General features: G+C 42.9%; 1 protein-coding gene across 1 annotated transcript in view; it reads right to left on the reverse strand.

The window, feature by feature from the left end:
* LOC134221556 (tyrosine-protein phosphatase corkscrew-like) overlaps window positions 1–15,304 on the reverse strand; it is a 102,652-nt gene extending 87,348 nt beyond the window's left edge. The window contains 1 exon segment of the mRNA XM_062700749.1: window positions 14,238–15,304. Coding sequence (XP_062556733.1) covers window positions 14,238–14,653 — 416 coding nt within the window. The 5' untranslated portion in view covers window positions 14,654–15,304.
* Between the last annotated feature and the right edge of the window lie 12,656 nt (window positions 15,305–27,960).

Raw genomic sequence — 27,960 nt, forward strand, 5'->3', positions numbered from 1 at the left:
TCCTCCAAAAATTTCTACAGGAATTCTATTGGAAATTCCTCTAGAAATTTATTCTAAAACTCCTCCAAGAATACTTCTCCGGAAATTTATTCAAAAATTAATTGATATATTTTGGTTTTTTCAGTCTGATATATTCAAACGGATTTATATTTGCATTGCCCGACTTTTTGGCCCGTTTATTGGTCAAAACCCTAGTCAAACTGTAATCAATCAAAAATTAATTTAGAAATCCCTTCATAAAAAACATTAGGAAAAAAACATTTTATTTTAGGGATTTCTTTTTGAAGTTCCTTATTCTGGAAATTGTTCCTCCGGAAATTCCTCCAAGTATTCCTCCGGAAATTCTTTCAGCAATTTCTTCAGAAATTTTTTCCCTTGAAATTCCATTCCTTCGGAAATTCTTTATTATTTTTTCCAAAATTTTCTCTAGGAATTCTTCCGAAAATTCGATGAGGAAATTCTAAGAACTTCCGGAAAAAAAATCCTAAAGAAATGTCCGAATAAACTCTGAAACGAATTTCAGAAAGAATTCTTGAAGGTTATTCTAACATTGTTAACTTTCTAAAGTAATTGCTTCGGAAATTCTCAAAGGAATTCCTTTGAATATGTCTTCAAAAATTCCTTCAAAAATTATTCTGGAATTCCTTCATGAGCATTTTTAGAAATGTCTTCGTGTATCGATTGAGTTGTCATGGTAGACCAATTCGTCTCAACTCCAGAATGATTTGGAGAACTTAGAATATCCGGTTTTTTACATATGCAATTCTTAAATCATGCACATGGGTTCTAAGGGCATGTATGGATCCCATGGGTTGCTTTTAACTTTATATTGAGCCCAGCTGACTTGGTAGACCAATTGGTTCAAGCTCCAGAATGATTTGGAGAACTTAGAACATTCGGTTTGGACATATCCAAATCGTAAATCATGCGCATGGCCTCTAGGGGCCTGCATGAGTTGCTTTTGGTTTTGTATAGAGCCCAGTGGACATGGTATATCAATTGGTCCAGGACGATAGAGAACTTAAAACATACGATTTGGACATATCTAGATCGTAAATCATGCGCAGGGCTTATAAAGGGCCTGTATGTGTTGTTTTTGGCTTCATATCGAGCCCAGTTGACTTGGTAGATCAATTGGTCTGAACTCCAGAATGATTTGGAGAGCTCAGAACACCCGGTTTGGACACGTTGGATATTCCGAACTCTTGGAATCGCACCCCACAAATAGAGCATTGCCAACTTGCAGTTCAGTACAACCAGGATTTTTTTTAGCGGCAGAAATTCATTAATTTCTTGGTTAACCTGAACTTTCACACCTTTTTAAATGCAACCTAAATTAACTTAGTTTTTTGCCTTTCTCGTACAACTAAGTTGTACCGAAAGGCTATCATTTCACTCCGAAAACGAACTTTTTATAGAAGCCTCTGAGACCCATAGTATTATATACCAATTGACTCAGCTCGACGAGCTGAGCACATGTCTGTCTGTCCGTGTGTATGTATGTGTGTATGTGTGTGTGTATGTGTGTGCACAAAAGCTATAAAAACATTAGACAACTTTTCGTATAGAAATCCTTAACCGATTTTCTCGCAACAAGTTTCATTCGACAGGGGACAAAGCCTTGTTGATCACTATTGAATTTTATAACGATCGGTCATTTCGTTTAAAAGTTAAGAAGAAAATGGTACATCGGACCATATGAACCGCATATAAGGTTGGTGTCTTAACTAAATGCGAGAAAGGCACCACCAACGCTAGGTGGATTAATCTGGGTTTTTTTTTCGTGGGGTTACTCATTGTTTCCTTGACGCTAAAGATCATAATCAAATAAAATCAAAACGAGATAAAAAAGCAGAATTATCCACCTAGCGATGGTGATGCCTTTCTCGTGCCTTATAAAATGAAATAAAAACACATTAGATAGGTCACTTTAGGGAAATAGATTTCATCATTTCCATCTTTTCTCATATATTAGCATTCATTTCAATGCATTGCAGCAATTTCCAAAACATCTTTTATCCGATTTTGATTTTTTTTTTGCAAGAAAAAAACTATTATAATTAACAACTCCGGAACGCGAACGAAGTCCTATAAAAAGTTCGGTTTTGAAGCGGTCCTATAGCCTTTCCGTATATTTAGTATACGAGAAAGGCAAAACCTAGGTGTATTTAGAAAAAAATGTTTATAGCAGTACTTTTCTATATAAAAGAGCCTTCTATCAAAAGTTCGATTTTGGAGTGATCCTATAGCCTTTACGTATACTTTGTATACGAGAAAGGCAAAAACGGAAAAAAGAGAAAAAAAAGAGTGTTGGATGGATACTGAACCTGAATTAAATGATTACTAATGTCAAATTCGCAAAATGATAAGATATTTTTTTTTCAATTTTATCAAATTAGTGACAACGCAACGGCGCCTTTTTCAAGCGCAAGCAAGATCAAGCAAAATATAAATGAAAATACAAACAATCAAATGCCATAAAATGTTATTTACCAAAGAGAAAGATTTGCAATTTGTATGAGTTGGTTTTTGAGTTAAGCTTTTCAAATTTGGCAATGCAATGACAAATTTTGATTTAGTTTGAAATTTTTATGTAAAAAATCGCATTTTTTTTACCATAGACACGATAATTAACCACACCCCAAACATTCGCAAAGTCGCATGCTACTTTACTCCCTAATTATTGCCTTAGTTCAGGCATGCAGTGCGTTACCTAACTGTATTTGTAGTATAAATAAAGCACGATGAATGAAATACGAATCGAAGAAGTTACCGAAGTGGATCGTTCCTTTCAACCGTGAAAAACAAATATTTTATATACGTGATAGAAAAATTACTCTATGATAACAATACGTGATTAACTTGTTTAAAATGTGACTGGGAAGAAAATACCCAGCTCAATCAAACTTTAATTGTCAGCCGTACGTACTTGCACTCCGAAACCCGTTTACGACACACTGCTCCAGTATCGTAAACACCATTCCCGTATTTCGCAACAACCAACCACGTGACCGTCGCTACGCACGACCGCCGGCCTCGTCGACCGTGAAGGTGCTCATAACTTGATGTTCTTGACTGCTGGCAGATTATCAGCCATCATCAGCCATCTGTCGATGATGGGTGTTTACTTGGTGGTGACGATAAATAAACCATGATCTATCCCGTAGCTGCCAGCTAGCAGTGAGTAAACTACCATGGTAATTGCTTCGGAATAAGCCAGCAAGGCGCTCTTCCCGGAATAACTACTTACTTCCGCAGATTGTTTTTCGCGGTATCAATCCACAAATCGGGGTATTACATTCCTCAGCGGTTTATGAATATGGTCAAATCTAACTTCAGAAGTGCTTAACGAATTCTAGGTGAGGCGGCAATGTCTCAATCGACAGAGTCCGTGTCGATGAAGAATAATTTCTACGGATGCTCTTCTTCTTTCAATTTTGAACTAGACCCCCCGGAGGGTATTGCGCATCGGAAATGTTCTTGTTACGGTGTCGTGCGTCGTCGCACAGTGGCCGGAAGCTGAAGATAATTCTAGTTTTTTCTCAACATGTATATCGCGCTCGGACATATCTTTATATGTTTCTACATTTGACTTTCTTAGAGGTTGGATTAAATCACATTTCACATTTTATGATTAATTCGACCATGTTATACAAAACCTCTTCACTGTGCGTCGTTCGATCAGAACGTACAATCAGATCCAAGAAAAGAAAAAAAAGACCGGCTACGACAGCCACAACAAACAACGTGTTCAACAAATCCAGTTTAGGAAGTGGGTGTGTTTGTGCGGGTGTCGATCGAAACAACATACATTAACTTCCAATCCGGTCAAGCTCAATGGCGGCAGCAGAGACGAACCACCACCGATGGTGTTCGGTGGACGGCACAGATCAACTTCGATCCCAGATCAAGCGGCGAACCCGACTGGGCGTCGAGAAACTTCGTCCCTGGTTGATACACTTATTCCGCGCCATTATTCAGGTTTGAATAGCAAGCGAAATGGCCAATTTATGCCAGCAGCGTTCGAATGGGCTGAAATATTTGCGCGTATTATCATAACGATTTGGGATTCTACTAGGCAGTTGCCGAATTGGCATTCCACTAGCAGTAAACCAAGTCACCGCCCGACGAATACTTAATCGGTCAGTTCCTCCAAATCGATGATCAGAAGGAAAAAAAAACGCCACCACCGTTGCTACCAAGCAGGTTTGAGCGATCTGGGTTGTGAAATTTGCCGGTAGCTATAGGCGCGAGGATGAACGTTGAATTCGAAAGAGTCGGTAAATCGACCAAAAAAAAACTTCCAAAAAAAGCCCAAAAAAAGCGAAAAAACAAACGACAAAAACAAATCATTTGCTGTTGAGCGCTTTCAAGTACAAAATAGTCATATTTGCGCGGCGGGTCGGGTCGGGCAGCATAGACCTCGGCGTTCCGAAACATTGGACCACGGTCGGCGCCATGACGGTACGGCGATATTTTTGGTGGTTAATGAGTGCGGGGCGATTTAATCAAGGTGAAAGGTTGCAGTATGGAAAACCGGTGTGCCTCGTGCTAGCGAGGTGAGTCATGCTACGTACGCATGACGACGCGTCGCTAGAGCCGGCCAGTTGCGTAAAATGGGGTTCGAAATGCATATTAGGGTGGGACAAAAAATGTATAACATTGTGACATTTATTCGAGTTCTGTACTTGGTGAAACAACGAAGCACCTCTATTTATTGTCTTTTAAAGAGTATCGATTGCTCGATATCTTACAATTAATCGATGGTGCCTTTCCCTTTAACTATCGAATGAGACAAAGTTTGGTCAGTGCGGGAAACCATATGGAGGCGCGTGGTACTTCTCAAGTTAGTTTCACAATGATGTTTTGTCTCGCTTAATCGTTAGATGTTTTATCCAAATGTGTGGAAATTGAAACCTCCTGAATAATTTTCGAGAAGTATTCTTTCATGATAAAATGCATAGACATAAGATCCTCGTCTATTTCGTCTATTATAAAACAAGAAAAACACATAAGAGCAACAACAAAAGCACATAAGAGAGGTCAAAATTGCCTGGCCTGGCTTCCAAGCCTTTTGAAGGAGGCTTCCGAGCCTCTTTTTGAGAGAATTGTTCCTTCAAGACGCTCGGAAGCCTCCTTTCGAGAGGCTCGGAAGCCTCCTTTCAAGATGCTCGAAAGCCTCCTTCAAGAGGCTCGGAAGCATTCTTTCAAGAGGCTCGGAAGCCTCCTTTCAAGAGGCTCGGAAGCCTCCTTTCAAGAGGCTCGGAAGCCTCCTTTCAAGAGGCTCGGAAGCCTCCTTTCAAGAGACTCAGAGCCTCCTTTCAAGAGGCTCAGAAGCCTCCTTTCAAGAGGCTCAGGAAGCCTCCTTTCAAGAGGCTCAGAAGCCTCCTTTCAAGAGACTCAGAAGCCTCCTTTCAAGAGGCTCAGAAGCCTCCTTTCAAGAGGCTCCAGAAGCCTCCTTTCAAGAGGCTCAGGCCTCCTTTCAAGAGGCTCAGGCCTCCTTTCAAGAGGCTCAGAGCCTCCTTTCAAGAGGCTCAGGCCTCTTTTCAAGAGGCTCAGAAGCCTCCTTTCAAGAGGCTCAGAAGCCTCCTTTCAAGAGGCTCAGAAGCCTCCTTTCAAGAGGCTCAGAGCCTCCTTTCAAGAGGCTCAGAAGCCTCCTTTTAAGAGGCTCAGAGCCTCCTTTCGAGAGGCTCAGAAGCCTCCTTCGAGAGGCTCAGGAAGCCTCCTTTCGAGAGGCTCAGGCCTCCTTTCAAGAGGGTCAGGCCTCCTTTCAAGAGGCTCAGAGTCTCCTTTCAAGAGGCTCGGAAGCCTCCTTTCAAGAGGCTCGGAAGCCTCCTTTCAAGTGGCTCGGAAGCATCCTTTCAAGAGGCTCGGAAGCCTCCTTTCAAGAGGCTCCGAACCCTCCTCTAATAAGGCTCGGAAGCTTCCTTCCAAGAGGCTCGGAAGCCTTATTTCAAGAGGCTCCGAACCCTCCTTTAATAAGGCTCGGAAGCTTCCTTCCAAGAGGCTCGGAAGCCTTCTTTCAAGAGGCTCCGAACCCTCCTTTAATAAGGCTCGGAAGCCTCCTTTCAAGAGGCTCGGAAGCCTCCTTTCAAGAGGCTCAGAGCCTCCTTTCAAGAGGCTCAGAGCCTCCTTTCAAGAGGCTCAGAAGCCTTCTTTTAAGAGCTCAGAAGCCTCTTTTCAAGAGGCTCAAGCCTCCTTTCAAGAGGCTCAGAGCCTCCTTTCAAGAGGCTCAGAAGCCTCCTTTCAAGAGGCTCAGAGCCTCCTTTCAAGAGGCTCAGAGCCTCCTTTCAAGAGGCTCAGGCCTCCTTTCAAGAGCTCAGAAGCCTCCTTTCAAGAGGCTCAGGAAGCCTCCTTTCAAGAGGCTCAGGCCTCCTTTCAAGAGCTCAGGAAGCCTCCTTTCAAGAGGCTCAGGCCTCCTTTCAAGAGGCTCAGAAGCCTCCTTTCAAGAGCTCAGAGCCTCCTTTCAAGAGGCTCAGAAGCCTCCTTTCAAGAGGCTCAGGAAGCCTCCTTTCAGAAGGCTCAGAAACCTCCTTTCAAGAGGCTCAGGCCTCCTTTCAAGAGGCTCAGAGCCTCCTTTCAAGAGGCTCAAGCCTCCTTTCAAGAGGCTCAGAGCCTCCTTTCAAGAGGCTCAGAAGCCTCCTTTCAAGAGGCTCAAGCCTCCTTTCAAGAGGCTCAGAGCCTCCTTTCAAGAGCCTCAGAAGCCTCCTTTCAAGAGGCTCAGGAAGCCTCCTTTCAGAGGCTCAGAGCCTCCTTTCAAGAGGCTCAGAGCCTCCTTTCAAGAGGCTCAGGCCTCCTTTCAAGAGGCCTCAGAGCCTCCCTTTCAAGAGGCTCAGAGCCTCCTTTCAAGAGGCTCAGGCCTCCTTTCAAGAGGCTCAGAAGCCTCCTTTCAAGAGGCTCAGAGCCTCCTTTCAAGAGGCTCAGAAGCCTCCTTTCAAGAGGCTCAGAAGCCTCCTTTCAAGAAGGCTCAGAAGCCTCCTTTCAAGAGGCTCAGGCCTCCTTTCAAGAGGCTCAAAGCCTCCTTTCAAGAGCTCAGGAAGCCTCCCCTTTCAAGAGGCTCAAGCCTCCTTTCAAGAGCTCAAGCCTCCTTTCAAGAGCTCAAGCCTCCTTTCAAGAGGCTCAGAAGCCTCCTTTCAAGAGAGCTCAGAAGCCTCCTTTCAAGAGCTCAGAGCCTCCTTTCAAGAGGCTCAGAAGCCTCCTTTCAAGAGGCTCAAGCCTCCTTTCAAGAGGCTCAGAGCCTCCTTTCAGAGGCTCAGAAGCCTCCTTTCAAGAGGCTCAGAGCCTCCTTTCAAGAGGCTCAGAAGCCTCCTTTCAAGAGCTCAGAAGCCTCCTTTCAAGAGGCTCAGAGCCTCCTTTCAAGAGGCTCAGAAGCCTCCTTTCAAGAGGCTCAGAAGCCTCCTTTCAAGAGGCTCAGAAGCCTCCTTTCAAGAGGCTCAGGCCTCCTTTCAAGAGGCTCAGAAGCCTCCTTTCAAGAGGCTCAGAAGCCTCCTTTCAAGAGGCTCAGGCCTCCTTTCAAGAGGCTCAGAGCCTCCTTTCAAGAGGCTCAGAAGCCTCCTTTCCAAGAGGCCTCAGAGCCTCCTTTCAAGAGGCTCCAGGCCTCCTTTCAAGAGGCTCAGAGCCTCCTTTCAAGAGGCTCAGAGCCTCCTTTCAAGAGGCTCAGGAAGCCTCCTTTCAAGAGGCTCAGAAGCCTCCTTTCAAGAGGCTCAGAGCCTCCTTTCAAGAGGCTCAGAAGCCTCCTTTCAAGAGGCTCAGAAGCCTCCTTTCAAGAGGCTCAGGCCTCCTTTCAAGAGGCTCCAGAGCCTCCTTTCAAGAGGCTCAGGCCTCCTTTCAAGAGGCTCAGAAGCCTCCTTTCAAGAGGCTCAGAAGCCTCCTTTCAAGAGGCTCAGGAAGCCTCCTTTCAAGAGGCTCCAGGCCTCCTTTCAAGAGGCTCAGAAGCCTCCTTTCAAGAGGCTCAGAATCCTCCTTTCAAGAGGCTCAGGAAGCCTCCTTTCAAGAGGCTCAGAAGCCTCCTTTCAAGAGGCTCAGAAGCCTCCTTTCAAGAGGCTCAGGCCTCCTTTCAAGAGGCTCAGAGCCTCCTTTCAAGAGGCTCAGGCCTCCTTTCAAGAGGCTCAGAGCCTCCTTTCAAGAGGCTCAGAGCCTCCTTTCAAGAGGCTCAGGCCTCCTTTCAAGAGGCTCAGAAGCCTCCTTTCAAGAGGCTCAGAGCCTCCTTTCAAGAGGCTCAGGAAGCCTCCTTTCAAGAGGCTCAGAAGCCTCCTTTCAAGAGCTCAGAGCCTCCTTTCAAGAGGCTCAGAAGCCTCCTTTCAAGAGGCTCAGAGCCTCCTTTCAAGAGGCTCAGGCCTCCTTTCAAGAGGCTCAGAAGCCTCCTTTCAAGAGGCTCAGAAGCCTCCTTTCAAGAGAGCTCAGAGCCTCCTTTCAAGAGGCTCAGAAGCCTCCTTTCAAGAGGCTCAGAAGCCTCCTTTCAAGAGGCTCAGAGCCTCCTTTCAAGAGGCTCAGAAGCCTCCTTTCAAGAGGCTCAGAAGCCTCCTTTCAAGAGGCTCAGAGCCTCCTTTCAAGAGGCTCAGAAGCCTCCTTTCAAGAGGCCTCAAGCCTCCTTTCAAGAGGCTCCAGAAGCCTCCTTTCAAGAGGCTCAGAAGCCTCCTTTCAAGAGGCTCGGAAGCCTCCTTTCAAGAGGCTCGGAAGCCTCCTTTCAAGAGGCTCGGAAGCCTCCTTTCAAGAGGCTCGGAAGCCTCCTTTCAAGAGGCTCGGAAGCCTCCTTTCAAGAGGCTCGGAAGCCTCCTTTCAAGAGGCTCGGAAGCCTCCTTTCAAGTGATTCGGAAGCCTCCAAAAGTCCTCAAAATCTAATAGGAAACTTGACGTATTTTTTTTTTGTTTATGTCCAAACCTACTCCATGATCTCTTTGTTTCTAAAAATATCAACATTTAGCAAAAAATATTTCACCCCCAATCAATTTGAAGAGTGCAACACATATATTAATGTCACAATTAAAACGGAAAATTTTAAATTTAACAATGAAAGTACTACAACACCGATAAAAGTATAACTGTGCTATATTTGCTGGATTTTCTATCTATGTGGGACAGATGTGTTCGCGATCTATTGTGCTATCACCTGTTCAACATCAAGTGCACGATAAAAAAAATTTACAAAAAATCTAAATTTAAAAAAAAACAGTTTTTCCATGGATGACAGTGAACTTAAAAGTCGAGTCAAGTACGAGACACTGAAGACGGCCTTACTGTTGAGGTCGAAATACGTATCTGTTAAGATACAATTAAGTGGTGGAATTCAAGGGGATTGTACTCGTCTTATGACAAGGGAAACAATTCATGTTCCTTTTCATTACTTTGTTTATGATGAGATGAACATCAGAGCCATGATATGAAATCCAGGAGCAGTTCCCCTATGCCCTATCTGTTGAAATTCAGAAGAATTTTTCGAAGAAATTAAGGAGAATTTCTCATGTAACGTCGGAAAAATTTAATTCAGAAATTAAGGATAATTTCACGTGGAAATGCAGGAAAAATTCCTGTGAAAATTGAAAAGAAATTTGTGAAAAAAAAAACAAATGCGCTTTTTTGAGCCACCCTAATTTAAATGACTGTATTGTCAGATTTCTTTAAAGTCAGTGCATTATTTACGAGTGATAACACACGCGTCCCAATTAGCAAGTGATAAGAGTTAGGCACGGTCCATCATTCCCCAATCTAGACAAGACACGCTCGAACAACAAGAATTACCAAACTCTCGAAGCCCACGATTCACGTCCAACCCCACGGCGCATTGTCCCATCGAAACAACTTGCCGTCAGCGCAAATTACCATTCCGGTAAAGCAAAACACGATCGCGCACCGCATCATCCCACGCGCATCGCTCCAAATCGAAAGTTTGTTCTTTTGTTTTTCGCCTCATTTTCGAAGACCTTTGCCGTTCGATTATTGGTCGCGCGTCGAATCGTTCGAAGATAACCCTCTTTCGGTAATGGGACGAGCGCGAGTGTTCCCACTCACCCTAAGCGACTCCAAATTCGCTTTCAACTGTGGACGCAGAGTGAAGAAAAAAAAATTGTCTTTACTTTCGCGATCACCACCCTCGGACGGTGATGATGTCACTGTACGCGTACCAATTATTGTTGGAGGGAAAATGGATCCACCTTGTGCGGGTTACAACATTTCTTAGTTATCATATGATTCCAATAATGGAAACCTGTTCAAATGCGCACATACGTACAGACAAAATTAGATTTAATCTAGGTTTCAAGGAAATGTAGAACTAACTCAAGGATAAAAATGTTTTCATATATAATAAACTAAATCGATTGATGGAATGTGCATAAAATGTTCGTATGTGTGAATGCATCGTCCAATAGTAAATGTCGACAAGCTTCCATCAATTCTAAGGTACAAGAAACGTAAATAAATCGAACATCTCAATTGCAGTTCACCTTTCCACCTACTGGAACAGAAAATGACAGTTGAATTGCGCAACTCCGTTGACCAAACTGGTTTTTTGGCGAAACCCTAAATTAGATCACCGGCACGCGCCCAAAACCAGAGCACTGTGAAGACGACGACAACAACAGGCGTAGGTTCTCGTCACCACCGTCGCATTTCCTAACCGAACTCGATTTTTTCGGAGCCATCTCGAGGAAGGTTATCCCACGGTCATGGTCATCGATCCCGCGCGTGATATGTACCGAAAAGCAAAGACGATCTTTGTAGCTGTTGCTGCTGTTGTTGTTGTTGCCTTTTCGCAAGTAAATAAAAGAATATCCGCGCTGCGGTTATCTATTGTGGGGACCACTTCCGAACTTGTTTTGGGAAGGTGTTGCCATGTTGGTGCGATCAATTAGCAGGACTGCCAGTTGTCACAGTTGAGCGCGTTTGGCGAGGAGCTGATTGCAACGCATGCGTGACCGGAATGTCCCGTCATCCGGAAGGTGGTGAAAACCTCTGGGACCATGACGGAAAACAATCGACGTCGTCTGTGCCAGATTTGGGGGATTTTGCTTCTAGAAGGGTTATATCATTGCTAATTTTTTTTTTGTTGAACACGCGCTACCCGTTGAAATCAACAACCAATTATCGGGTGGTTCATATTTATACACTCGCGATTTTCCAAACCGTTAACAAGTTCATCACGACTTCGTGGTGAAACACTGGAATTGAAATTTCGAAAATGGAATAGTTTTCAATTGTAGATTTCGAACTCATTCAACTTCTTCATTTCTCGTACATCCGTCTTGGGATTTTTCCCAAAACGTTAGTGTGCCAAATACTAAGCGATTCCCAAACTGGAACCGTCATGTATGAGAAAAGTCCTGTCGCAGTTAGGTTGAACTAATCGCAGAATAATTTTACGGAACTCTATTTATTAGGATTTGTTAGAGTCACTTAGGTCGTGTCGAATTTCCGGAGAAAACTTTGTAAGGAGCGATGCACTTCTAAACATTTCGCTAATTGTTTGGCTCTTTGTGGCTCGTTGGTTGTTGATGACTAGTCAGAAAAGAAATAAATAATCAACATGACGCAGAAAGCGTCATGTATCACATGCGATTTTATTACCGAAGAAAACAGAATCGGTGACACACCTTTGCAGTTTAATTAGCAAGCGTAGAATCAAGACACAATGATTCACCAGACCCATTTAATGACTCAAAAATATTCCGCACAAGCAAATAAAACGACTCGAATTCGACGCAGTTCCCGCATGTGGCGGAATGTTTGAAGTGTAGCAAAAGTCAACAATCATTTTTTCTTGTTCGTGTCGCCGTACCAGCAGCACAGTGAAAAAATAGGGTTTTCAAGTAAGCGATGCCGCAAGTTTTGGAATGAAACCAATAGAATTCGACTTTAAATTTATCGATTCTAAACGACTTAAATATAAAGCAAAGAGTTCCGTCCAAATAGTCAGGAGCCAAATGAAATTAACTTAAATAAATTTTGTGGCGCCAATTTTATGAGGAAAGCACATTTCTAGCTAAAAAATGGTGCGACTTTTTCAATTGTCAACGGTAGCTTATGGGATTTTTTCCCACTATGTGCCGGCTGAAACTCATGCAAAATCAAGTCCACGAGATGTGGATGAGATAATCAATGCTGTTCTCATCGAAACATCTGGTTCTATCGTGAGCCGGGTATGAAGTCGATAAATAACAAAAGTCGTCCGCCAAAGGGTTTTATTGCAAAGCTGATATTAGTCTACTGCAGCACGTAAACATCGCTGCCAGTCTGAGGAACAGCGGTTCTCAAGTCCCAAGGTACATGTTACAACATTAAGTGAAATCTAGTCAGAAGATGCATATTTTGTCAGATACGTAACATTCAAATGTAGATTCCGTGATTTGACCAAAACTTTTTAAAAGATTAAAAAAACTTGTTTGAAGCAAAGCAAAGAATAAGGTGACCCAAATTACATTTTCTGCCATAACTTCTGTACGCATCGACCATTCTGAACCATATTCAATACTGATCATCTGCTGAATTTCACGAGAAAATCGGAATGGAATTTCGGGAAAAAATTGCACTTATTTTAGCAAATATTTCACGCACACACATACACACGGACAAACAGGTATCTATCATCCAATTCGTTGAGCTGATTTGAATGGTATAAGACCTAATGGTACGAGCTGCTTTAAAAAATATGGGACCGAATGATATTCTATCGGAACAACTAAACAGACAAAAAGCAAATTAGAAACATCTTGACAATCGCTGTTGAGGGATAAGTCCCATTGTTCAACTTTATTTTCATTAAATATTTCTAATCATTTTTAATATAAATATTCCTACGATCAGTTTAAGAATTTTAACGACATACTGAAAATTCAGTGTTTTGGCAATAACACAACATTAGATGATTTCCATTTCCAACAGTTTTTTTTTTTGCAATTTTACATTTTTTTACCTTTATTTCTTATTACTTTTTCTAAATAAAAATATCAGCTACTGGTATAATAATCTGTGGTTTACTTTTATAAACATTAAGTATGTGCAAAGGCTCACTAAAAATACGAAGGTCGAACATCATATACAAATCAGCTACTTTTTTTTAATAATGTCTGTATGTGTGTGTGTTTAAAATTTGAAATATTTTTCAGTATTGAGCACTGCCCGATTACTACAATTTGCATTTGTACCGATTCATCCATTTGATAAAAGTTAAAAATTTACTAAATTAGTCATTATCTTCTGAACAAAATCGAGTTGAGGGGATGTATGAGACAAAAACTGAGCTGCAAACTTTTTCATGCTATATATTATAGAAACTATATAAAAACCAAAAATCGCCAATATTTTACAAATTATTATATTTATCAGTCACTCAAACTATATTCTTTTGCGAAAACGGTAATAAACAAATATAAATGTTTTGTTTTGTAATATAAATGTTTTTGAAAAATGGAACATATACTAAACAAGTTTTGATTTTTTCCACAAGCATTTTTTTAATTTTTCTTAGATATTCCTTAACCGTGTTTTATTCTGTTTTTTTTTCTAATATTTCATGGGTTGGAAAACTTGGCATTTTTATTGTTGAATTTTTCAGAAAAAGTACATATTCAGATAAAAAAAAATCGATGAGTTAGCGCAAAACAGACACACCCCCTTTTTATTATCATGTGGTCAAAACCAAGTAAGTCACAAGTATCTTACGCTCGCAACACTGATAACTGTTTGGTAACAAATAATCAGTGCCTTATTTTACTTCCACAAATTTACAAGAAATCAATATCTATTTAGTTAACACGAATCACACATTCACCCAAAATTAATTTCCTTAAACTCAAAACGACTTGGGAGCCCCTGCTCGTGTCAATCGAATCCACTCAAGCAAACGAACAAACCCGTTCAGGTGTCCACTCGCGATAATCATCTGTCACACAAACAGCTCGGTCGGCGGCATCCATGAATGGGGCCCCAGCCGGATCGAATTGAACTTCAGCCTTTCGGAGAGTTTGAAAAGCTGCTAATTGATGAATCGAGGCATCACACTAATTATAAGTTACTGTTTTTTAAAATTGATGACTTCTTTACCGGCGATCCCCCCCCTAAGTGATCCCGAAAGACACGGGAAACCGACCGGAACGATCGACACCACCGCATGGAGTCTTTTCTTATTGCGCATCAAGTTATTTTCCATACATGGGGACGGGGACCTCCCTCGCAATATGAATTCAAACAGAATTCTATCGAAATTTTATCACATCATTATCCTAACATTTAATAATACTAACGTTTGCAGTTCCGGTGCATGCCGCAGTTCCGCTATCGCCGTCGAAATTATAATCTGGGCCGCCGGTAGGGCCATCAGCAGGGCCGGATCAAACAGCAGCACATTTTCACTGGTCAGGTTTAGTTTGATTTCCGGGCTGGCTGCGCCGGACATGTCCGACTCCGAATCGCTCAAGCTGCTGGCACTTACGTTGCTGCTTGAGCTTGTGATGGCACTGTCCGTTGAACTTCTGCTGGGGAAGCGGCATCTCGGCATGTAGTCCGCTTCCATGTCCAGCCCCAGCACTTCGAGGTCACCCTTGGTGTATTTGTCTATTTTCTTCTTCCGGACGAGATCGGCGGTGGCGGTGGACTTCTTCTTCAGATAGTCCACCGCGCCGATCGTATTCGTCAGTTTGAGCACGACCTTTTTAAACATCGTAACAGAAGTCTTCGATCCCGGTTTGTTCAAACTGTAGCAAATCAAGTTCGCGCAAACACAGAATTTTAAAAAGAACGTTCGATACCGACGTTAGTAGAGTAAGCACTGGCTGCCGATCGACGGATGGATCGCCACACAGCTTCCCACCTTCGAATGGTGCCTGTTTTTGATGATCAGAGAAAAATCTTGTTTACTCTCTCTCACGTCTCCAGTTCCAGTGTATTCTGCGCACCTCCTCAACAATTTATTTTCTTCATTAGCGCCTTCAGCTTATCGCTCATGGGCTTCTTCTTCTTTTTTTCTTCGTTACTTTTCCGCAGCAAATACTCAATAATGTGTTCGAAAAAGAATCCGCCCGACATCATGGCAGCGTTGTCACTTCGAGCACTGATTTAGGAGTTCTCGTGCCAGCTTGGTAAGTTAGCCAAATCACTCTTCCAAAATTCACGCACGACACGCGGTTTATTTTTTTTTTCTGGTTGATCAATTAGTACACGAAAGTCTCGGCCGTACAAAGGTACCACGCAGATCTTCGATGACAAAGCTAGAGGAAAACCGTCCTCAACTCAGCGCTTTCGAAACCACCCACAGCCGTGTAAGGACCAAACCTCCCGCGCGAGACGATGCTTTTGGTTGCTGAATTTGCGACAAACTAAACTGATTTACATCGCTCCGTTGTCGTTTAATATAGAGAAGTTTAGCACAGGGAGGAGTTCTGTTTCGCGCGTCGTCTCTGTCCAAGCGCAATTAGTATTCGCACAGCATATTGAATGGGCGCACGGTGGGTGAGATGCAGGGGAAAAACTGGACAAAATTCAGATGGTTTGATTACAATTGGAACGTACGAGACGAGCTGAGTAGGATAGAATATCTGATATCATCTTCTATCATGATGTTTTAGTGAGTTCAATGTTGTTAAAATAACTAAAATGTCTATCAAATCTCTGAAGCATAACTGAAGTTGAAATTTGGTAAAAAAAAATGGAAAAAGAACCCTGATTAATCCACCTAGCGGTGATGGTGCCTATCTAGTTCATATAAAAAATGTGTATTGGCCAGAGCTTCTGAGCCCATAGTCCGATCAGGCCAATTTTCAATAGGAAAGAATGAGAGAGGAATCAGCGTCGACTTCATTTTGTTGCGAACAAATCGGTTAAAGATAAGTGCCAATGAAATGAACGACATTTTTCGCATTTTTTTGTGAAAAATAATATTTTGGCCATAAGTTCCGAGTTCATAGTCCGATCTGGCCAATTTTCAATGAAAAAGTATTCTACGTAGAATGCAACTTGTTGCGAGCAAATCGGTTTAGGATAAGTTCATCAAGACCATTAACAGCACAATAATCGATTCTGGTCCTTGCACTATTGAAACCGCAAAAAAAAAGGATGAAAGTCGCTGCTGCATCGGTCCCTTTCCAAGACACAAACAAGCAACATCTGATCCATCCACCAACGAATAGCCGCTGCTTCATTCGATAATTCCGCACCACTTTAGACGCCGGAGCAGCTGGCTTCGATCTTCAGCCAACTTGCACCCGTAAAGTTTTCGTTCAATCCGTTAAGACAGAATAAACAACCATGCGTTCATCCTTATTCCGCTAGTAATTGAGTAATTTTACACCTCCGTTCGGGCGTTGGTCCCCTCCAAGCTAGATCGTGGAGCATTTCAGTCAGATATTGGAGCAGTACAAGAGGACATACATTCTGCAGGAAGCTCTAGCGAAGCTGGATGTACGATTGTGCAATGAAGGCTCCGTGAGCACATTTCGGAGAGATGGGAAGAAGTCTATCATCGATATCACGATCTGCAGTCCTTCGCTCACGGCAAACATGGACTGGAGAGTTAGCGAAGAGTACATCCACAGCGATCACGAAAGCCTCCAACAAAGACCTATTTATTGAGTCACTTCGATCGGTGAGCAGTACCGAGATCGGAGGATGGTAACGCTGCAATGCCGCGAAAACTCGAACAAAGAAGCAATTGGCGTCTAGCTTACTGATGGAAAGACAGGCGTAGTACGCTACGTGCTGCTTGCCTCAAAGCTCGCAGGCGGGCACAGAGAACAAGGATGGAACCAGAGAGAGAGGAACGCAAGGCGGCGTTCCGGGAAGCTAGAATCGCATTGAAACGGGCTATCCAATTTAGCAAGTCAGACTGCTGCAAGGAGCTGTGCCGAGAAGCAGACAGTTGAAGGCGATTGAGGAGGGTCTTTTCCCGAAACATGATCCGACCGTGTGGCCGCTAACACCGCACGGCGAAGAAGGAGCGAAGCAAACCCCGTCCATTAACAAGTGACCAATAGCGAGCTTACAGAAGCGACGAAACGTCTGATAGCGAAGAAAGCTTCCGGTCCGGATGGAATACAGAAAGTTGCGTTAAAAGCTGCGATCCTGACATACCCGGACATGTTCAGGAAGGCGCTGCAAAAGTGCCTGGACGAAGGCAATTTTCGAGAAATGTAGAAGATCCAGATGGGTGTTATTGCCAAACCCAGGAGAGTCACCCGGCAATCCGGCCGGGTACAGGCCTATGTGCCTGTTATATACGCACCTGTAGAGGGTCATCCTCAATAGGCTGACGAAATGTACAGAGGGTGAACGTCGTTGGAGGACATACGATTGCTTCAAAGCAATCACTGAAGCACCTGTGAGTGATGATCAACGATTGGCTGAATTACAACATCCACGTTGACTACGCCTGAGAACGCAATAGCGAGGATCGTTCCAAACGTAGGGGGACCCTAGACTGGTCGCTAGTGTCTCGTCATCGATACTGCGGTATGGGTTTCCTCCTTGGGGCAATGCACTGTAAACCAAGCGGAACCAGGAAAAGCTGAAAAGTGTGTTCCGGTTGATGACCGGAAGTGCGTACAGAATGATATCGTCGGAGACAGTAAGCGCTATTGCTGGGATGCTACCCATCTGCATCGCCCTGGAGGAAGACATCGAGTGATATCGGCAAAGAGACAAAGAGACGAAGGAGCTAAAAATCCGTTCGATGGCGAGAAGACAACAGGAATGGAACAGTAAGGAGAAAGAGAGGTGGACCACTAGCCCATTCCAAACCTGTTGACTTGAATAAACAGAAAGCATGGCGAGGTTAACTATCACCTGACGCAGTTCCTGTCGGGCCACGGATGCCTCAGGAAGTATCTGCACCGGTCCGGGCAAGCTAACTCTACCGTTGTGTCCAGAATATGAAAATGTCAAAGAGACGTCGGAGCACGTGGTTCTCGTATGTCCATGGTTTGGACAGCTTGGAGAACGTCATTAAAGAAATATATCGAGAGGGAAGCACATGGAATGCGGTCGACAACGCCGTAGCGCGCATATCATCCGCGGTTTAGGGTCATTTGGGCGAATGCCATTTGGCCGAACGCCATTTGGTCGTATAGTTGAAATACGCTTCCTTATTAAGTGTGTGAAGTGAGTAGTGAGGAGTAAGAAGGGTTTGCAGTGAGATGGCGAGTAGCTAGCAATACAAAGCAAGATTATCTCTGAATGAGGAATAAACAAAGAAGAAGGAAGGTGGAAGAAGAAGAACCAAGGAAGAAGAAAGAATAATCAAGGAAGAAGAAGCAAGAATTAAGGAAGAAGGAGGTAGAATCAAGGAAGAAGAAGGAAGAATCAAGGAAGAAGACGGAAGAATCAAGGAAGAAGAAGGAAAAGAGAAGAATAAAAAAGGAATAAGGAAATCGGAATAAGAAAGAATGAAGAAGTAAGATAAAAAAAGGAAGAAGGAAAAAGGAAGAAGAAAGAAGGAAGAAGTAAAAGGGGAGAGGGAAGAAGGAAAAAAAGGAGGGGGAAGGTAAAATAAAGAAGAAAGAAGGGAGAAAGAAAGAAGGGAGAAAGAAAGAAGGGAGAAAGAAAGAAGGGAGAAGGAATAATAAAATAGGAAGAGAAAGATGAAGAAAGGAAGAAAGAAGGAAGAAGGAAAAAAAAAGACGGAAAAAGGAAAAAAGAAGACGGAAAAATGATTAAGAAAAAGGAAGCTAGGCTTCCGACTGTTTGAATCTTACTAATACTTTTTTTTGGCTTTAATTTTTTTCTGGCTATTAAAAAGACATATTTCTTCTACGCCCGACGATTCAATGGTTTATTCCATCTTTTGGTTTTGGAATAAACCATTGAAACGTCGAGCGTAGAAGAAATATGTGGAAAAAACTGCAAGGCAAAAAAAATTAGTATTAGTATTAGAAAAAGGAAGAAGGAGAAGAAGGAAAAAAAGGAAGAAGAAAGAAAAAAGGGAAAAAGAAGAAAAAAGAAGGAAGAAGGAAAAAAGAAGAAAGAAAAAGGAATAAGAAAAAAAGTAATAAGAAAAAAGGAATAAGGGAGAAGGAAGAAGGAAGAAGTAAGAAGAAAGAAGGAAGAAGTAAGAAGGAAGAAAGAAGAATAAAGGAGGAAGAAGGGGGGAGAAGGAAGAAGGACGAACGACGAATGAAGAAGGATGAAGAAAGAAGTTCTCTGTTCTCAGTTCATTTTTCTCTTTCCACTTTTCACTTCTCACTTCTCACTTCCTACTTCTCATTACTTACTATTTAATCACTTTGTAATCTGAGGTCAAATTTTTCAACTTTTCGGCCAAACGACCCGTTCGGCCAAACGGCATTCGGCCAAATGGTGTTCGGCCAAATGGCCTGACACCTCATCCGCATTGCAAAAAAAGGCGTAACGATCAAAGAGAATCGGTACGGGAGATTTTTTTTTTTTGACAAATAATGAAATGTTCGAAAAATAGAACCCACGAAGTAGAAGGTGTATCTTGCGGCCCCAGGGAGAAGCAAGATAGCAAAGTAAAGAGAGCAGGTTTTTCCTCCCATCACAGTGGAAGCAAGTTTCCATAGAAGCAATGATTACCAAATTGTAAAAGGTAACCTAGCAGGCGTGATCTACAGAGCCCAATCCCCCTAGCTTGCAGCTAGGTCGAGCTGAGTCTTATGAATTGATCCTATTGCTTTTCATTTCATTTATTTAGCTTATATCTTAACAGATAACAATGAATTAACAATTTGACGCATCAATATACGGTTCGAGGCCACATCTTTCCATCCTCGGTTGCACCTTGCTCGCTGCGCTCCACGCCTTCTTGTACCTGCCAGGTCGGAGGCGACCAGCATCTTTGCAAGGTTGCTATCCAGCATTCTTGCAACATGCCCTACCCATCGTACTCTTCCGGCTTTAGTCACCTTCTGGATGCTGGTTTCGCCATAGAGCTGGGCGAGCTCGTGATTCATTCTTAGACGCCACACACCGTTCTCTTGCACACCACCAAGGATGGTTCTAAGCATCCGACTCTCGAATACCCCGAGTACTTGCAAGTCCTCCTCAAGCATGGTCCAAGTTTCATGTTCATAGAGGACTACCGGTCTTATGAGCGTTTTGCACATGACACATTTGGTGCGGGTGTGCATATTTTTTGACCGTTCGACTTCAATGTTTACTTTGCGAGAAAGGCAAAAATGAAATTGAAAACCATTACCTTCATCCAGTCCTGCCCAATATTAACTATCCTGAATGTAAGCCATCGCCATCGTGAGATTAAGCTTGCGTGTATCCCAAGTAACAAATTTAAGGCTTTTTTACAAGTTTTTAACGGCTTTATCACAGCCTTGTTCAATGCCATAGGATAAGCTTTTTTGGTGCACTTATAGCTGTCTTCAAAACCATAATATTCCGCTCAATAAAACCACAAATGTCAAATGCCTCATAATCTTATTATTGGTCTAATTATTATCCTGAAGAGTCTCATAAAACTACGTTGGGAGATTGTCACAATGCCAAATATTTTGGTCATAGTCTTGTCTTACGCATAAAATCGTTTCTTCTAAGTGTATCCAAAATGATGGAAATAGAAACGTAATCATTTTTAATTCAAATGCACAATTAAGAATGTCTATGTTTCTGTATCCTGTTTCCATTATTTTGGATACATTGAGCAGAAACATTATTACAAACAAAAAGTTTGTTGTGTGAAAACAATAAAATCTATTTCTTCAACATGGACCATAGCATAACTTTTCTAATATATAATGGAAGATATAACTGTACTTCCGGAAAAACAAAATGGTGTGAACGATTAAAACTATCTATGAAAAGTATCGTAAATTAAAGAAATTATTAGTGCGAATTGTGTGACTACCATTGTTATTATTATTTTATACCTATTAGTCAGTTAATTATTGGACAAAATAATATAAAACCATGAGAATGCCAAAGTTTGTAAATATGGTGAAATAAGTTCAAAACATGAATGCATGCTATATTTCTTTTTTTACTGGAATTTCATTCCACAACTGTGATATGTTCGCCTCGTCGAGATGTAGCCATTACGAACTTTCACAGTTACTAATTGCAAGTCCATGAATGTTAGTTATTATTTTCCTCCGTTGATCAATTTCGATGCTTTCCCTTTTTCTACCAAACAATAATAAACAGCTCCTAGAAAGAGAAAATTTTTTTTTTTGGACTGCGGATTTGTGACAGTCTTATTATCAGCTTGGAATTTGCTTTGAAGATGTTCTCAAGAGTGGTCCACTTGGTCATAAATTACTCTTGTAGCGGTCCTCAAGAGGTTGTCATGTAGTTTTTATTTTTTCGCTAGCTTTGAAAATTTGCTCTCCAAGACTTCTAATAGAGTATAAAACTCAAAATGTTACTTGGGTATGTGCAGCCTAGCAGCCTGCCTCTGGCGGCGGACTGGCTATTTAAATCTTTACAAACGTTTTCAACAAAATTTTGTTCAAGCGTACAAATCTATTCTCTGTGTTTGAACACATATATTTTTTTTATAAAATTAACAAAAACTGCTGAAATTCCAGGACAATTTTGGAAATTCCGAAAGCAATATGATGATTTTGAAGGATTATAGATTAGAGAGCTTCTGTCTTGTGAGGATAAAAACATGCGTTTTTTTGTAGATTTTTGCTGTTGTATGAATGGCACGTAGTTGAAGCTTTGCACAGTTGTGAAAAAAGGATGATCGATCAGTGATGTTGTATCATTTGTTTCAAGGGTCACATACAAAAGGGAGAGTAAAAGCGTCCATAAATGACTACCCGTCAACAGCGACTTGTCCTGCTTGTGCTGTTCATACAAATAATCGAAAACATAAACTTTAAACATTTGCTAATTTTATTTCATTTCTGCACATATGGCCAGCGACGGCGAAAAAAAAAAATGAAAAATGAGAACGTTATGTGCGATGGAACGATGGAAAATAAAACACCGAAGATGAGGAAGGCAGACACAAATCAAACTAATGCTGGCATATGTCATGCAATCATGAGGTGAGCCAGTCGAGCGCTGAAAACCGCTATAATAAAGAATTTAATTTACCATAGCTAAAATGGACGGATTTGACGAATTAGAAATGATCACTAAATTAAATTGGGAAAAATAAACAAATTGAATAGATCGTGTTTATAGATGAACAAAATGGAGGACAAATCAACAAGATGACATAAGACTCATGGTCACCATTAGTGAATGAGTTCGTGGGAAGTTATCAAGCCGGCTTCGTTGACGGCCGCTCGACAACGGACCAGATCTTTACTGTACGGCGAATCCTTCACAAATGCCATGAATACCAGGTCACAACGCATCATCTGTTCGTTGATTTCAAGGCGGCATACGACAGTATAGACCGCGTAGAGCTATGGAAAATTATGGACGAGAACAGCTTCCCTGGGAAGCTTACCAGACTGATCAAAGCAACGGTGGATGGTGTGCAAAACTGTGTGAAGATTTCGGGCGAACACTCCAGTTCGTTCGAATCGCGCCGGGGACTAAGACAAGGCGATGTACTTTCGTGCCTGTTGTTCAACATTGCGCTAGAAGGTGTCATGCGGAGAGCCGGGTGTAACAGCCGGGGTACGATTTTCAACAGATCCAGTCAATTTATTTGTTTCGCGGATGACATCCCAAGTAACAATTTTCATGCTTGTTGGATTTATTTAATTCTTATAGCGGATTTATGACAGCAGTCACCATGGCTAGTTGCTCAGATTTATTGGCGTTCTTATTGCTATCAATAAACCTCTGATAAATCTGCCCGAAAAGCTTCAAACGTCAAATGCCGATTGGTCTTGTTAACAACTCTATGGTTGTAACAAAGAGCGTAATAAGTCCAATTTTCAAAGCTTGATCAAAGCCATAATTTTTGGTCATAATGTGGTCAAATGAATAACCCCAATAAGAATATTTACATTGTAAAGGGTTTATAACGGTGTTCAATAAGAGCAACATTTTTCTGATCGAAATCTATGATGGCCATATTGGAAATGGAGAACCATCTTCAAGTCAGTGAAATTTATCACTGGAAATTATGATTAGACGGTGTTTTCGCCGCAAATGACACGTTTTTGGTAAAAGCTATAAAAAACAAACATATTTTGGTGTAATATCAATAAATTCAGTAAAGGTTTACGTCATTGATGTTCTAATAATTTTTATTTTCTTGCCCAAAACTATATTATTTTGCGGGCGCGTAGTGCTTAATCTCATTTTTGCACTAGCTTTCACCATGAAATCGAGCGCGCACCTCATTTTCATGAAAGCATATTGAAAAAAAACTTGAAAAAGTTTTATTTTGGATTAATCCTCATCATGATTTTCATCAACACATTAGTTTGTTATTATTTGTTTGCAAGGTTTTGTTTCTCTTTTTTCAAAGCAACATTTTTGACAGCTGCCGCAGCCAAATTCCCTTTTTTGCGGGCGGCTTAAAACGGATTTTTATATACTCTTATAAGAGGTTTATAGTGGTAATCTAGAGAGGGCCATTTGGACATATCTTACTCTTATAGTGGTCATCAGAAGGTAATCCTTTAGTAATGGGTTTTATTGTCAGTTCTTGTAATTCGATCTTGAAAACCATTCCTAGAGCGGAATAAAACTTGAAATGTTACTTGGGATGGACATTGTCGGCCGAACATTTGCAAAGGTGGCAGAACTGTACACCCGCCTGAAACTTGAAGCAACAAAAGTTGGACTGGTGGTGAATGCGTCAAAGACAAAGTACATGCTTGTGGGCGGAACCGAGCGCGACAGGGCCCGCCTGGGAAGCAGTGTTACGATAGACGGGGATACATTCGAGGTGGTCGAGGAATTCGTCTACCTCGGATCCTTGCTAACGACTGATAACAATGTCAGTCGTGAAATACGAAGGCGCATCTGTAGAAGTCGGGCCTACTACGGGCTCCAGAAGAAACTGCGGTCAAAAAAGATTCGCCACCGCACCAAATGTGTCATGTACAAGACGCTAATAAGACCGGTTGTCCTCTACGGACATGAAACATGGACAATGCTCGAGGAGGACTTGCAAGCACTCGGAGTATACGAGAGACGGGTGCTTAGGAACATCTTTGGCGGTGTGCAAGAAGACGGTGTGTGGCGACGAAGAATGAACTATGCGCTCGCCCAGCTCTACGGCGAACCAAGTATCCAGAAGGTAGCTAAAGCCGGAAGGGTACGATGGGCAGGGCATGTTGCAAGAATGCTGGACAGCAACCCTGCAAAGATGGTCTTCGCTTCCGATCCGGCAGGTACGAGACGACGTGGAGCGCAGCGAGCGAGATGGGCAGACCAGGTGCAGAACGCCTTGACGAGCGTGGGGCGTATTCGAGGATGGAGAGATGCGGCCTCGAACCGTGTATTGTGGCGTCAAATTGTTGATTCAGTGTTATCTGTTTAGATGTAGACTAAATAAATGAATGAACATAAGACTCATGAAACATAAGAACCGTTTTAATAATAGAGGTATTTAACTGTTAATAATAGAGGTATGGGTGTCGTTACTGGCGAAACATATTTTGCTAGCAAAAAAGGCTTAGGGCAAAATTTCAACAAAAATCAATACGTTTTGACAATTATGTACCCGATATGTTTGAGAACAAAAACAAAAGGATCGACAGCGACAATCTTCAACTATGGTTTATTATCTGTAATGTTTTAGCTCGTTCCATACGATTTTTTGATACCTCTCGTTCAGAATATTTCAAGAATTCACATGCAGGCTGCAGATTTTTTGTTAAATGTCAAAGGCGAGAACATGTTGAGCATGAGCAAACCTTTCGTAATGGGGCCCTCCTTAGCCGTATCAGGTATCAGGTATCAGAACGTCGGCTCCAGGGGCACGTTCACCTCAATTTGGGAGATTTGTGCCATCCCCTTCACAGCCTTTTTCATCACACACCTGACGGAAAAGGAAGTGAACAAAAAGGAAAGGAATGTGGATGGGAGAACAAAGGGAATGTTTGGAAATGGGCCCTTTCAAGAGGCTCGGAAGCCTCCTTTCAAGAGGCTCGGAAGCCTCCTGTTGCGATGGGATTTTCCTTTGTCGAAAGAAACCGTTTTTGACAGCAGTCTTCCATTATAAACAGCTTCAAAAAATCTAGTTTCAATCCAATTCACTAGCTATAGGCTCCATCGCAACTCTAAATCACACTAATCAAATCTCTTTGCCTCGGTATGGAAGCATACATATATTTGAAATCATCAGTGTTGCCAGTTTCACACAATTTATAAAACTCCTCGCAACACTCCCACCCGTGAAACTAGTAACAAAACTGATCTATTTTACATTTCTACATATCACCCTCTCAAATAATTCCCTTATTCCACCTGGATCAAAAACTATTATTTCCACAAAACGATCCACGATTCTGCTCACAATTTTATTTGATGCACCAAACAAATCGCTTTGTTCCGTATTGCACGCAAACTTCCTAGCTCCTGCGTAAACGATTTCTTTTCTGCCTCTATCCTCTGTGATGGTATACAGACCGATGTATTCAATCCAGTTTGTTTGGTGATCAGGATGGTGCACGACTGTCGCCGCTTCAAAACTGCTGCTTTGCAGCGCCTGACCTATCGGTTCAATATCAATCATTTTCTCTTTCGATACGAACGATTGCGTTTGATGGGTAGCAGTTTGGTGGGAAACTGCGGTACCCAAACTAAATTCTCCATCGCATTCATCGTTTGGTTTTTTTTTGCCGCTGTAAGAAATTTGTCGTTCTTCTTCATTCACCACTTTTTCACAGATGTTTTGCCTGCCATATTTCAACAATATTGCTCTCTTACGTGCATCAAATTCCAAATCAATTTTCTCTTCAGCTCTCTCGTAGTCCTCATCCAATTTCTTTAATTTACGCTCATAATCCAGCTGGATTCTTTTCTCGATTTCGTGCTGTTGAGCCCGCCATGCCTTATTTTCCTCCTCCAGCAGCTCGAGCTTTCTTCTCAGTCCATTCATGGCGACATATATGGCATTCATATATTTTAAATCATCAGTGCTGCCAGTTTCACACAATTTATAAAACTCCTCGCAACACCTCCTTTCAAGAGGCTCGGAAGCCTCCTTTCAAGAGGCTCGGAAGCCTCCTTTCAAGAGGCTCGGAAGTCTCCTTTCAAGAGGCTCGGAAGTCTCCTTTCAAGAGGCTCGGATGCCTCCTTTCAAGAGGCTCGGAAGCCTCCTTTCAAGAGGCTCGGAAGCCTCCTTTCAAGAGGCTCGGAAGGCTCCTTTAAAGAGGCTCGGAAGCCTCTTTTCAAGAGCCTCGGTAGCCTCTTTCCACGAGGCACAAAAGCCTCCTTTCAAGAGGCTATGAATCCTCTTCCCAAGAGGCTCGGAATGCTCCTTTCAAGAGGCTCGAAAGCCTCTTTTCAAGAGGCTCAGAAGCCTCCTTCAAGAGGCTCAGAAGCCTCCTTTCAAGAGGCTCAGAAGCCTCCTTTCAAGAGGCCTCAGAAGCCTCCTTTCAAGAGGCTCAGAAGCCTCCTTTCAAGAGGCTCCAGCCTCCTTTCAAGAGGCTCAGAGCCTCCTTTCAAGAGGCTCAGAAGCCTCCTTTCAAGAGGCCCAGCCTCCTTTCAAGAGGCTCAGAAGCCTCCTTTCAAGAGGCTCAGAAGCCTCCTTTCAAGAGGCTCAGAAGCCTCCTTCAAGAGGCTCAGCCTCCTTTCAAGAGGCTCAGAAGCCTCCTTTCAAGAGGCTCAGAAGCCTCCTTTCAAGAGGCTCGAAGCCTCCTTTCAAGAGGCTCAGAAGCCTCCTTTCAAGAGGCTCAGGCCTCCTTTCAAGAGGCCTCAGAAGCCTCCTTTCAAGAGGCTCAGAAGCCTCCTTTCAAGAGGCTCAGGAAGCCTCCTTTCAAGAGGCTCAGGCCTCCTTTCAAGAGGCTCAGGCCTCCTTTCAAGAGGCTCAGAGCCTCCTTTCAAGAGGCTCAGAGCCTCCTTTCAAGAGGCTCAGAAGCCTCCTTTCAAGAGGCTCAGAAGCCTCCTTTCAAGAGGCTCAGCCCTCCTTTCAAGAGGCTCAGAAGCCTCCTTTCAAGAGGCTCAGGAAGCCTCCTTTCAAGAGGCCCAGAAGCCTCCTTTCAAGAGGCCTCAGAAGCCTCCTTTCAAGAGGCTCAAAGCCTCCTTTCAAGAGGCTCAGGCCTCCTTTCAAGAGGCTCAGAAGCCTCCTTTCAAGAGGCTCAGAAGCCTCCTTTCAAGAGGCTCAGAAGCCTCCTTTCAAGAGGCTCAGAAGCCTCCTTTCAAGAGGCTCAGGCCTCCTTTCAAGAGGCTCAGAAGCCTCCTTTCAAGAGGCTCAGAGCCTCCTTTCAAGAGGCTCAGAAGCCTCCTTTCAAGAGGCTCAGGAAGCCTCCTTTCAAGAGGCCTCAGAGCCTCCTTTCAAGAGGCTCGGAAGCCTCCTTTCAAGAGGCTCAGAAGCCTCCTTTCAAGAGGCTCAGAAGCCTCCTTTCAAGAGGCTCAGGAAGCCTCCTTTCAAGAGGCTCAGAAGCCTCCTTTCAAGAGGCTCAGGAAGCCTCCTTTCAAGAGGCTCAGAAGCCTCCTTTCAAGAGGCTCAGAAGCCTCCTTCAAGAGGCTCAGAGCCTCCCTTTCAAGAGGCTCAGAAGCCTCCTTTCAAGAGGCTCAGAGCCTCCTTTCAAGAGGCTCAGAAGCCTCCTTTCAAGAGGCTCAGGCCTCCTTTCAAGAGGCTCAGGCCTCCTTTCAAGAGGCTCAGAAGCCTCCTTTCAAGAGGCTCAGAAGCCTCCTTCAAGAGGCTCAGAAGCCTCCTTTCAAGAGGCTCAGAAGCCTCCTTTCAAGAGGCTCAGAAGCCTCCTTCAAGAGGCTCAGAGCCTCCTTTCAAGAGGCTCAGAAGCCTCCTTTCAAGAGGCTCAGAGCCTCCTTTCAAGAGGCTCAGAAGCCTCCTTCAAGAGGCTCAGAAGCCTCCTTTCAAGAGGCCTCAGAAGCCTCCTTTCAAGAGGCTCAGAAGCCTCCTTTCAAGAGGCTCAGAAGCCTCCTTTCAAGAGCTCAGGAAGCCTCCTTTCAAGAGCTCAGAAG

The sequence above is a fragment of the Armigeres subalbatus genome, chromosome 3, assembly GCF_024139115.2.
Source record: "Armigeres subalbatus isolate Guangzhou_Male chromosome 3, GZ_Asu_2, whole genome shotgun sequence".
Taxonomy (NCBI): domain Eukaryota; kingdom Metazoa; phylum Arthropoda; class Insecta; order Diptera; family Culicidae; genus Armigeres; species Armigeres subalbatus.